Source organism: Lampetra planeri, chromosome 8 (genome assembly GCF_965212315.1).
Source record: "Lampetra planeri chromosome 8, kcLamPlan1.2.h2, whole genome shotgun sequence".
NCBI classification, from domain to species: domain Eukaryota; kingdom Metazoa; phylum Chordata; class Hyperoartia; order Petromyzontiformes; family Petromyzontidae; genus Lampetra; species Lampetra planeri.
The window spans coordinates 14,948,647-14,961,345 of record NC_136114.1 but is presented as its reverse complement, the minus strand read 5'-3'; the positions used below and the strand labels follow the sequence as shown (position 1 = coordinate 14,961,345).

Genomic DNA, 12,699 nt, shown 5'->3' with positions numbered 1-12,699 from the left:
CCCAAAGTCACCCGCGCTAAATCCCAACCTCCACCCTCGTGACAAAAACACAAAGCGTGCAGAGAAAATGACGCCAGCCGCAACAATGACCTGAATTTAGAACAAATCCCCATGATCTTTTATGTTGCAAAGACAAAGATTGCCCTGAATAGCCTAATAGCTGCTCCCTAAGAGCTATCTGTGAGCAGCTATTAAGGACGGTGTGGTTAGCACCAAGCCCGACAACATTTGCTTTGTGAGTGCTCATGTTTACACACTGCAGCAAGAACTCGTGAGAGGCCCAGGACTGATTCAGACATTCGCCACTGATGGTAGCCGTCAGTGGCGGGTATGTAGCGCTGCGTGCTAATCACCACGCCACCGCTCCGCAAACACACAAGCAAAGTTCCCCCATATAGCCTTAACAGACCGTAGGAGCAAGTGCCGTTAGCGAGCACCTATTAAGGTCGACACGGCACACAAGGGGGTGAATGGCCAGCACCACGCCCGGCTGCCTTTGTCTCCCGAGTGGCGATGTTTGCACAAACAGCACCAGGAACTAATTTGAGGCTAAGTTGACCTAGAGGAGGCCCAGGACCGATTCAGATAATCGCCACTGCTGTTGGCCATGAGCGGGAATCGAACTCGGGTCACCGGGTTCGTAGCACAGAACGCTAACCGTTACGCTACACACGCACGCTCACACACGCTCACACACGCACACGCATGGTACACACAGTGGTTGCTGCTGCATTTGATCGCGCTTGGCAGAGACATTTAACGTGCCGTCGCTCTTTCCGTCACGCGTCCATGAACAGAGCCTGGGGTGGTGGGCAGAGGGGAAGGAGGCTACGACCGCGGTGGGGAGTGGATGGGGGAGTGGATGGGGATGTAGGAAGGTGGCAGAGGTGGGGGGGGGCTAGAGAAAAGGTCAGGGGTCAGTATGACTACAGGCCCTGCTGATGAGAATCAGTGAAGTCGAAACCGGTTCAGGCGTCCCCCTTGTGTTTAATAAACAAACACCACTGGGAGGCACGGTTCTGCAGGGATCGTTACTCTCTTCGGAAATTAAACAACCGCCCTTACCCAGTTCCTTCACCTGCTTTGTACCAGCGCAAAGAAGTGATTGTGCAAGAAATAGAATATTCGTATGTTTGCTCGGATAAAAAAAACAATGCAATTCCCTTATTGAAAGCAAGGTCATTTGAAAGCCAAAGAGAATAAGGAAAGACAAAGGCAGATGTGAGGCAGTAAATATGCCCGAATCTCTTAAATAAATAATATAATTTGCGCATTTTTTAGTTTCTACTCGCTGCAGTCCGCAAGCCCCTTGTTGACTAAACGCCGTAAACACGCCGCGAAATAATTCATCGACTCCACGTGTATGCTCTCCGAAAAGCGTTCGCGCAAATGAAAGTTTCAGAAAGAGAAGTTGTATGCGGAATAGACGTTCTGAGGCCCACCCATGAGCAATTACTCCCCCCGGGGCCGCCTGACATCTGCCGTCGCGGTGACCATTCCTGCCCTCTCAACCGACGGAGCCGCCCCACACACAACACACGGCAGCCAAACCCATAACAACCGAGCAGCAGCCTGAATAGCAGCCTTGTCTTGCGGCAAACACATTGGTCTAAACACACGCGTGCGCACACGCTCGCACGCACGCACTAAAATGCGCAGCAGCCAGCCAGCCATGGCCATCTCTGCATCGCCCCCCCACCAACTCCCCCCCCACCCCCCAAAGTCCTCCTCTGCCGCCGTTGCCGCCACCGCCTCCGCCCGCCCCGACACCGCCAGCCCATTCGCACACTCGGGGAGCATAAAGGAGGGCGGAGGTAAGAGGGAGGGGGGAAAAAAGCCGCGGAAGATAAAGGGAAGGACGCGAGCGAAGTGACCCCGCTGCCTGCGCCGCACACGCCAACAATGGGCCCTGCAGGGGCAGCCACACTCGCGTTTAGAAAAGGCAACTGCTGCTTTTTAATCGACCCAGCACTCTGGGCCGCGATTGATTTGCCAATTTTTTTTCATTTACCGCCGCTTTCCTCGGCAGATTCCCACGTTCCCAAAGTAAGTTCCTTTTCGGTTACAAGTGAGCATTTATCCCCAGGATTGGCGTTGCTCACGCCGGAGCTTAACACACGCACACACGCACACCTCACTTTGAAGTTGTACAAATTGAGAAAAATAAATCGGAGGCGGAATGTTGAAGCCACCGTCCTTTCCACGCACGGTTGATAAGCTTGGGGGGGTGGACGAGCACAACGGAACATTGATGGCGTGGCCCTGATACACGTCCGAAATTAACCGTGAGCCATCAGACACGCGGCGTGCCGCGTGACGTCAAGAGCTGGCCCCAATCTCCTTTGCGAGCCCAACTGATGTCCTCGCGAAGATATGCGACGACCGCTCTATCAGGTAAACAGATGTACGTGGCAGGCTTGGCAAGGCCGTGGAGAGCAATGTCACAGCCGTCAGCATGAGGCTTGCGAGCCGCATTTAGCCAGATAATGTCATGTGGTTATCATCATCATCATCAGCCACGGTCAATCCACTGCTGGATGAAGACATGCCCCAAGCCGCCGTCTGGAATGCTCTTCCTTACAATATTAAGAAGCCACTGGAGCTATGCACTTTTAAATCATGTGATTGAAAACGAATTTCTTTAGAACTGATTATTGTTGCGTTTAGTTTGTTGTCCTTCCCCTGCACCTCCAATAAGCACGGTTGGCTATGTAGGTGTGTAAGAAGTTCAACGTACATACCTCCCCTGATCCAGCAATGTAACAATCCGCGTAACTCCTGCATACGAACTGATTTTATCGCTCCATCGACTACTCGGCATCCACTTGGACGCATTACATTCCTTGGCTGCTGATGCATTATTATTCTTGACTATCGGCCATTATCCCCTTCAAGAAATGTGTACCACTAGGCCCACTCAACTTTTCTTCATATTTAACTGCATGTGAATTTCGCTAAAACTTTAAAAGCCTGGTGAGAGAGAGAGAGAGAACACATGCAAGAGAGGCGGTTAAAACTCGTTGGGAACCAGACTCAGGGTAGCGGGGAGCAAGGCGTGCCAGCCTAATTTTACACGCATTTTGACGCGCATCATTCACAAACTAATCACATAATGGGATAAGTGCGATGACGGAAGGAGCGGCTCCTGACGAATTCGGCAAGAACGCGCGAGCGACCCTTTGTCTGCCCGCGACGTTCCGCCGTCTGTGAAGAACACAGGCAGGCAGGCGCGCGTTTTTCTTTACTTTGCAAAAAGTATCCGCCACAATGTGCGTCTCATTGTACCAGTGGGCAAGGCCGTGGAGCCAGCTCTGCCCGGCAGAGGGTGGGGGCACATCGCGACTGGGGGCGGGTGCCAACGGGGCACACGCCGCCTGCTGCTGCGCTTCGCATCGTCATCGCATTGCTGCACAGTCCAGCACCACCACCCCTGCCCCCCCCCCCCCCACAATTTATCTCTGGTTTTCATTTTGGAGGGAATTTTTTCACAAATCAAATCTCAAAACAAACATTTACATTCGCCAGACTGCCTTCCACCAAGTATCCCAAACATGCCCGACAGTAGCTAAATATGTACTGTAGAGAAAGAAAGAGAGAAAAATAACTCTTTTTCAGTACAGTTGTCATTTTTTTCCCTCTCTGCTGCTTCGCTGTTTGCAGTGCATAGCCGCTTTCAGCGGAAGAGAGAGGGGATAACAACCGCGGGGCTATCTGTTGTATGTAACACTGGCAACAAAGTTTAGGGTGGCTCAGAGGTCAAGAACACAGAGCCTGGTCCCGCAGAGAATCGGGGTTCGAATCCCCACGTTTCAACGGTCGTGCACGGGTAGAGTTGGTTCCCGGGTGGAGCGAGAGAATGTTCTCAGCTCCGTCCCCCAGTGCACGTGCATGCAAAAAAGTACTCTCTCTAAATTTGGCGTTACTGTCAATCAAATGAAAGTCTTGCTGTGAGAATGAATTGCTTTGATTGTTAGGTGACAATCTCACAGCAGAGTGTGTGGGACAGTCCGCCCCCTGCTGTTTACAAAGATGAAAGGCCACTTGAAGGATGTTTCAGGAGTAGGCCTGCGGAAAAAAAACATCTATTCCGTGTCTGTTCTCTGAGACACGGGGTGCAGTGCTCTGCGAGATTTCTGAATGGATGCTTCACGCTGGGGCGCGATGTCGAAAGCCAACCTGCAATAGGTTTGGAAAAAGGGCCAAACATTCTACGAATAAATAAAACAGACACAACTAGCATTAACTTGAACATCTGGATGACATATTGCCAAATAAATGATCAACTGTTGGTAAACCAGTACATATTATGATAAAGAGACTCGATTCTGAAATATTAAAAAAAGTACGCGGAAGGTTTTGTAGCTTGTTAAAAACGTATCTTGCTAGTCCAGTAGATGGTTATAAAAAACGTATAGATTGCACTAGTGACTAATAAAACGAGTTAATTGTAAAAGCGCACACGATGTTCCCCATTACAAATTTGGTTCTGGATAAACAGGGCTTTAATCGGCCCAAGGCATTCTGCCAGGCCAAGCTGGGGATGGTGGGGGGGGGATGGTGGGGGGGATGGTGGGGGGGTGGAACGCCGCTTGTGGCCACACACGGCCGGAGGGATCGTCCTGGCCGCTGCTGCCGCTCGCGCACCTCAACCCCTTTGACACCAACATACGACGCCGCGGTCTCCGCCACAACCGACACTCCGAGCTTTCCGCGCAGAGTACTGCGGCGGCTCGCGTGAGCAACAACAACAACAACGACTGCGCGCACGCTTCGAGACCACACAGCTCGCCACCGAAGCCCTTATCTCACAACAGCAGCGGCTGACCGTAAACAAGAGCAGTTGAAAAATATTTTGACCATGTTAAGATAGGCACTCAAAGTGGACCAAAAATAAAAATGTTCTCAATCTCACTGCATAGCAGTAACACTTCACAACAAGCACAAACCTAGCGCGGAAACAGAAAGAAAAAAACATTGTTGCGACGATGGATTCGTTCGTGTCAACACGGCTCAGGAATGATTTGACCGCAGCAGCAGTTCTCAACCCGTGAGTCTCGCACCCCCCCCACCCCCAGGGGGATGCGGACGCCTTTCAGTAGGGGGGGGGGGGTACCAGCTGCGGCATGGAGACCGTGCGGGAGAAATTTTGAATGCGAAGAGGGAACGTCAGCAGCACATTGCGGCGACAAAACACGAATACACAACACGAAACTCGTGCCTTAGTAACACCGCATTGACTAGAGGCCTAGGGTGTGTGATGGGGCAGGGGGGGGGGTATGGAAACCAATGGTCCTGATTGGCGGCCGGGTGTCGTACCGAATAAAGCCGAGAACCGCTGGACTACGCGCCGTACCAGTGTGCCGCACAACGCCGAAATCCGACGAGGCGGCACCAATTTTCCTAATTTTAAATGGCGCAACCAAGTGGGGGGCTGGGGGGGCGGGATGGCAGTGAGAGGCCTGCGCGCTGACCGACAACGCAACGGCGCTGCGCTTCTGGGATTAGCGCCGTATATCCCGCGTGGAACCGCATTCCCCCTTGCCAACAGACAAAAATCAATCCCCGCTCGTCCGGCCTCGGCGAGCACGGGCAGCGATAAATCACGGGCGGCCTGCCTCAGCGCGGTGGGCAGCAGCGGTGGGGGCGGCTGGCTGCGGCGCGCAACGTAAAGAGAGGGAACACGGGCGAGGAGGGAAAAGCAGAGACGAAGGGGGCAGGCAAGCGGCTTTATTTATTCGTTTTGCTTTTTTATCGGCACAACGGCACCTGCTACCCGCACCCAGCACGATTCGTGGGCACGCCTTAGAAAGCCTCGGCAAAAAGGGACATCTCCTAAGCGTACGATGCGGCTCGGGAGTTTGTTCTGTTCGCTTGATTCGGACGTAGCTGTTGGAAGCGGGCATCTAAGCTCTTGCAAGCCAAAGGTGAACGAAATAGAAACAATTTCAATAATTTACAAAGAATTGAACAGCTTCACTGATCACAACAGAATACGTGCTTTTACCAAAGTCATTCACAGCAACGTGAATGTTTTTTGTTAAACTGTATTGGATGAATATGTATCGCAGGTGCTATATGGCTTATTACAGCGCAGGACTGAGTGATGATGCCGGTATTGGGCGGAGGCCTTCATCCAGCAGTGGACTGATCACGGCTGGTATGATTAATTTAACATCATTCCGAGTAGAGGGAAATTATTATTTAATGACTGCGGTTTGGGGAATGTTGGCACACGGCATGAGGGAAGTATGATCAGCAGTTTGTGTTTTAGGACTTGGCATGAAGTTGCACAGGCACTGCAGCCTCATCCGCATTGAGTCGAACCAACAGTGCTGTCACGGTGAGAATGGTGGCAATTTAAAGGCTTACTCATATCCACTCTCTCTTGCCACCCACATTAAGGTTCTGGGCAAATCCCCAATTTCGTAAAGTCTCCAAAACCCCAACAACGTTTACTTCCTCCACAAAAATATCACCACACGACCACCATAGTTTATAGAACTTCAGTTTGTATGCGCTAAAAGTAATAGAATTACGTGACACATCCAGCCACCATCACCAGTGTTAAAAAACATTTATTTTCACGATTCTTAAATCGAAGTGACCCTAAATCGTCACGACGATTCATTGGATGGTACGGCGGGAGAGAGTGGTGGCGAGGGCGGGGGTAGGGAATCGTCACGCCCATATTATTTAAATTGTTAATAAAACGTTCAAAATACTCCCTCCAGAGGGCCTTGGGGGGGGGGAAAAGAAAGTTACAGACGAACGACCGTGTCGGACAGAGTCGGAGCAAAGACACGAGGAATCCTCCAACACGGCGCCGACTGAAGGTCACATCACTCATTTCCTTTTCAGAGATATCGGCGGGCGGGCGAGCGAGCGCCGGCGACTCCTGGACGTTCCAGGCCCCTTTCTTCCCAAAACCGTTTGGACAAAGTGCCCGCTTATATGAAGTTGGACAAGCCCCATGGACGGCGAGGCTTGTGTGAAAGCTAAGATTTCAGTTGTAAATGCTTTGTATATTCTTAAGTTTGGTGGAAAGTTACATTTAATGGGTCTCCTTTCTAAACGGGGGTTTTTTCCTCCCCCTCCCAGCATACGACCGAACAGACAGACCTCTTGCCGCGACGCGCTCGGGGTAACACAGCGGGCGCACTGTTCCTCGCCGTCGCGAGGCTTTCAGCGGCGTGACTTTGTGCATGCGCCGAGGCCCCCATTCTTGCTTTCATTTTCAGAGGGCAGCCAACAAAACAGAGCGCCCCCCCCACCCCCCCCTAAACTCCTAGGCCGCTCGGCCGTTCGCTCATTAGACCTTTGAGAGGGAATGTTTGGCATTCCTCCCAAGCGCAGGCGAAACCAAATTAACCCCAGATAAGCCCCAATTTGGGGGCGGGGGAAAAACTGCCGGAGAGCCGGGCCCCGGCTCAGCCTGCCGCGCTTCTCCATGCTTTTTTGGCTGCCTCCTCCGCGCTCACACGATGGCCGGGGTTGTAACCGCCGCCTGTTTACGGACCCAAAGCGTGTGCCGAAAACTTTGAACGTGAGATTAAACTTTAGCTGGGCAAGTCTTTTTTAAAAATGTAATTCGATTGGTAACCGTTTGCCTGCGATCAAATCACCCTGAGTAGGCCCGATCTTGGAAGCGAAGGATTATTCGAGCCTGGTTAGTCTTTGGATTTACGACCGTAAGCGGCTTGCCAGGTGTTGTAGGCATTTGGCTGTGAGGTAGCCAGGAAGGAGAGTCTTGAGACTCGGTCAGGCTTTCCTGGGTCCATAATTGATACGATCATAATGTTGTTGCATATATCAGTGTTAAAATTGGCGCTATGCTGTTGTACTGCATGTTTTGGTGCCACCACTCTCATAATACCGACTAAGGAACAAGAAACCAAATGGTGAATTTGAGAACTTGAAATGGAGCAATACCAGGAAGTGACATTGCCCCGAGAGAAGCAAACGATGGCATTTTGAGTGTGGTAACGATAGAAGGGACTTTCACTGCACCGAGAGACCCAATGTGTCATCAACAATCCATTGTAAATGACTGTAAAATAAAGTCTCGACAAAAACAACCCACCCTTCCCAGTTAAACACGACTCTGTAAACGACGCTCCCGTAACCAACAAAGACATCATCAACGCACGTTCACGCCGGTTCCCCCTTTAATGTGAATGAATTCCCACGTTTTGCCGCATCGGCTTTGACGCACTTTTTTTTTTAATTTGATACCTTTGAGTCTGACCGACATCAACATGGCCAGGGTTACATTACAGGATTGGCTAAGAACACCCTTTGGGGGGAGTCGTCGCATGCCGCAGACAGATACAAAACCACTGGGACAGAGTTATTATATTCCCGACGTAACCTGCCTTAAAAGGACCCTGCAGTTACACGTCTGGAGCAGGGCAACAACGTTCACCGGCTCGCCCCGTTCTCGCTTCACGCCACTCGTTAACACAACACGTGTCGCCAAAAGCCCACTCGTTAATAATATGACGATGATTTGCATTTGATAGAGCGCCCTAGTCCGTCAGCTAGGTAACGATCACCAGGAGTCTGTTGGAACGTACGCAACCCTGTACACGATAACCAGGCACCGAGCACACGCACACGCCCACCGACGCACCTGTAGTAGCGCGACTGCAGGTAGGTGGAGCACACGGCCTTGGACACGTGGCTCGCCGACCCAAAGTCGATGACCTTCACGCGGAACGGCTGGCGCGTCGGGTCCACCAGCATGATGTTCTCGGGCTTCAGGTCGGCGTGGATGAGCCCCAGGCTCTTGAGCTTGGCGAGCGCCGTCGCCACCTGCTGCAGCACGGGCCGCACGTGGCCCAGCGCAAGCGGCCGGAATTTGTTCCGCTTGAGGAAGTCGTAGAGGTTCTGCTCCAGCATCTCGAAGACGAGGCAGGTGTGGCCGCGGTGCTGGAAGCACTCGTGCGCGCGCACAAAGTTGTGCTCGTCGGCGTTCTCCGAGCTGAGCCGCGCCAGGATGCCCACCTCCACCTGGCCCTGGCGCGCGTAAGACGGGTGGCTCTTAAGGATTTTGACGGCGACCACCTCGCTCGTGCCGCGCTTCCAGCACTTCACCACCTGCCCGAATGTGCCGCGCCCCAGGAACTCCAGCACCTCGTAGCTGTTGGTCATGGAGCGCAGCACCTCGTGCTGCACCAGCTGGTAGTCCCCGTCGCCGCCCGACGACGACCCGCCGTGGTTGTTGGCCTTGGCGTTGGTGTTGCCGCCGCCGGCGGCGACGGCCGCAGCGTTCGTGGTGGGCGCCATCGTCACGTTGCTGCCCACAAGCATGGGGGCGGCCGCCGCCACGGCGGCAGTGGGCGGCAGCTCCTCCACGATCTGCACGCTGCCCGCGTCGTTGTTCGCGTTGGCGGCGGTGGTCGTCGCGTTGCCGCCGGCTGCGTTGTTGCCGGCGCCGCCACCGGCGCCGCCGTTGCCGCCGCCGCCGCCGTCGTTGCCCGGCTCGCCGTCGACCCCCTCGCTACTCCTGCGCTTGAGGACGCATCGCTGGTACGTGTCGAGCAGGTTCAATGTTGTTCGCCGGGCGATGCCGCCGCCGCTAGCGCCGCCGCTGGCGCTGCCCCCGGCGCCGGCCGCTGTCCCGGCTGCCCCGCCACTAGCGCCGACAACGGCGGCGGTGGCCGCGGAAGTCGCGACGGCGCCCGGGAAGATCAGGCTCTGCTCGTAAGCGGCGTGGCTGCCAACAGCGGCGGTGGCGGCGACCGCGGCGGAAGAAGCGGCGGCAGGGGCGGCGTAGGCCTTCGCACTGTGCCGGCTGCTGCGGTGGTGAGCGTTGCTGTGGCTCTGCTGGTGCAAGTGGTGGTGGTGGTGGTGGTGGTGCTGTCGGCTGCGCTGGCTGTGCTGATGCGAGTAGGCAGAGGTCTTTCCGTCATGGTAGACGCAGCTGCTGGGTTCCAGTTTCAGCTTCTTCACACTGCAGAAGGCACTGGATTGAGGCTGAGGTGGAGAGAAGACTTGCATCTGAGAGGCCATACCTGCGGCGGAGTGGAGAGGGGACGGGCGCGATGGGAACAAACGAAGAATATGTAAGTGGTACGTCTTCATCATCTGTGCAGCCCCAGCAAGCTTCTTGTGAAACACAATGCGGAAGCTCTAATGGGCTTATACTGTTCGAGCAAGTGCACACAGACACACACGTACGCGTGGAACACGCTGAAAGGAGCAAAGTGGTCGCTCCCTGTGGGAAGAAACTAAAAGCATGAAAGCGGCACGTCAGAGACATAAGTTAAAATTATTGTGGCACCCTAAAGCAGGGAAAAATCGAAGCGGCGTTGTTGAGAGGAAATCACTGCAGGGCAGTGCTCCCAACCCCCCCACCGCCTTCACAGGTTCCGCTTAGCACGAGGTTTGTGGTTAGAGACAGCTGTCTGACCACCGAGCAAAGCTTGTCGACAAGAATAAGCGCGCACGCAATCGCGAGCGCCGGGCACGAACGCGGCCACGCGGCTGCAGCCAGAATAAAGGGGAGAGGGGAGGAGATACGGAGGATGAGGACGAGGAGGAGGAGGGCAAGCAGCCGCAGGGAGCCCAGATTCCAATTCCAATTAGACGGAGATTAAACAGACTGATGGACAACGGCAAGCGAGCAATTGCTGTATCCGTCCTCTCCGCGGACGTTAATGCAATGCCTTGCTACGCTTTCAAATTGAAGGTCGTCGGCGTCAGGAATTGTACGGCAGAATTAGGCTTAGGAGTTCTTACGGCATCGCGTGTAACTCATTAGAATGCGCCCGGCACATTTGATTTGGTTGGACGCTGAAAAAAAAGAAATAAATAATTCACAATTGTTTCCAAATTTCGTTATACAGCGATTTTACCAGAGCAATAACAATGAATAATGCAGCACGAAAATAAATGGGCCAGCTGTGAACGGACGTGACAAACAATTCCAGGAATGCTTGCAACATTACCCCCGTGTAGGGGTGGGTGTTGGGGGGTGTGCTGCTCGCTATCGTATAAAGAAAAACACACCAAGCCGATTTCTAATCGGCCGCGAATGAATTAACCAGGTGCAGCGTAAACTCGGAATGGGACCACGCCGCCACTGGGTCTCCGCGTCTGCCCGCTGTCCTCGGAGGACGCCGCTAATGGAGCCGAGCTGTGCGGAGACGTGAACCGCAGGGGATAGCAGCCTCGGCCTGGCGCAGGAAATTAAAAGACAAATTCATTTCTTCCTCTCCCTCTACTCCCACTACCCGCCCCCAACTTTGTTTTCGTAGTGGGAGGATCGCCGCTGCATCTCACGGGAGAGGGGGGGGGCTCCCTGGGCTCCCAGCTATTGTCTCCCGGCTTTAAGGAACACGGACACTTCCTCGTAACAACGTAAGCAACAATGATCCAAATTATCACGCGATCATTTCATTGAGGTATCAAGATACCATTATGAGTGTTACTTTGTTGAGAAGACAATGGATTAAATTGCACCTGACAGAGGAATGTGGAATTCCCATTACTGCCTTAGCCACGCAAGAGCACGGCGCTAATTTGGCCCGGCGCTTTGCAGGGAAGGGTTTTTTTTTATTCCGCATTAATTTTTTTTTTATCCACAACCCGCTGGGCTGAGATTGGCAGGAGATGGCAAGACAGCAAGTGGGGTGTTGGTGAACCCATCTGAGTGCCATTTCCTCATGCATTCGTTTTCTTAGTGTAATCCCACACACAATACACTTGCTCATTAATCCGACACGCAAAACCCTGAAAAGGGTCATGAGACTTAGTGAGTGAGGCTTCGTGGATTAAAATGCAGCACTATTATTTTAATAACATTCCTTTAAGAAAAGAGACACCGGTTAATAACGTAAAAGATTCTGCTTCGAGCAGACAAATGGATTTACTGAGGGGGGCTGGGTGTTGGCACAGTGCTTGCTTGGTACACGACACTGCAAACCTGGGTTTGCTTCCTGGTCACAGATAACATCGGTGGGGACTGAAATCCGAACCAATCCTGGGTCTCCCGCCAGCTCCCGGTCCTTCACCAATGCACAATGCCCAACTTGGTGCAGTCTGGTCAAATACACCCCCCACTGCCAAAGTGGCACGAGGTCTCCATCCAGCAGCTGACTGACAAAAGGGCCACAAATGAGTGTTATGCTTAAGGATACGCTGACACCCTCACATACCAGATTGCCCACAATTTGCAAACAATGTTAACTGTACCCCATCAAGAAAATGCTCAACACTGACGGAGGCCTTCATCCAGGGCTGTAAAAAATGTTTAGCCCCCGTCAAAAACGAAATTAAGTCGCGAGGGAAACGCTCCACGCGCCCCTGCCTCTTGTGCCGCTCCGCTGGCTTCGGCGAGGAGGTTTTTGTTTGCTCATGGCGAGGGCCAACGGACGGGTCCGGCTGTGGCCACCCACCCCCCCGCCTCCGCCCAGCGCACCTCGGCACCTGCTGGGCCCCCGTCACCGGTTCCCATGGCAACGGCGAAGCTAATCCCATTTCCGTACAACTCCCCACGCTTTCCACGGCCTGGTCTGCGGAGGCATGGGGGGGGGGGAGCTCACTCTCTGCAGGCGAGAGGACGGGCTGGGGGGCGGGGAGCGAGCGAGGCGGGCGGAAAAAGAGGACGCAGTGAAACACTTAATTAACCGATTGATTTACAATCCGCTGTTGGATGAAGGCCTCGCCGTGATGTGGGGGCCGTTGGCGGAAGGTGAC

At 53.5% G+C, this 12,699-nt stretch overlaps 1 protein-coding gene across 4 annotated transcripts in view; it reads right to left on the bottom strand.

Moving 5' to 3' along the window:
* The window catches only part of HIPK2 (homeodomain interacting protein kinase 2), a 61,484-nt gene that overhangs the window by 33,828 nt on the left and 14,957 nt on the right, over positions 1-12,699 (bottom strand). For all 4 annotated transcript variants that reach the window (XM_078597157.1, XM_078597160.1, XM_078597159.1 and 1 more), the window contains one exon: positions 8,630-10,013. In XM_078597157.1, the coding sequence (XP_078453283.1) occupies positions 8,630-10,013 (1,384 nt within the window). The remainder of the gene's footprint in view (positions 1-8,629; positions 10,014-12,699) is intronic.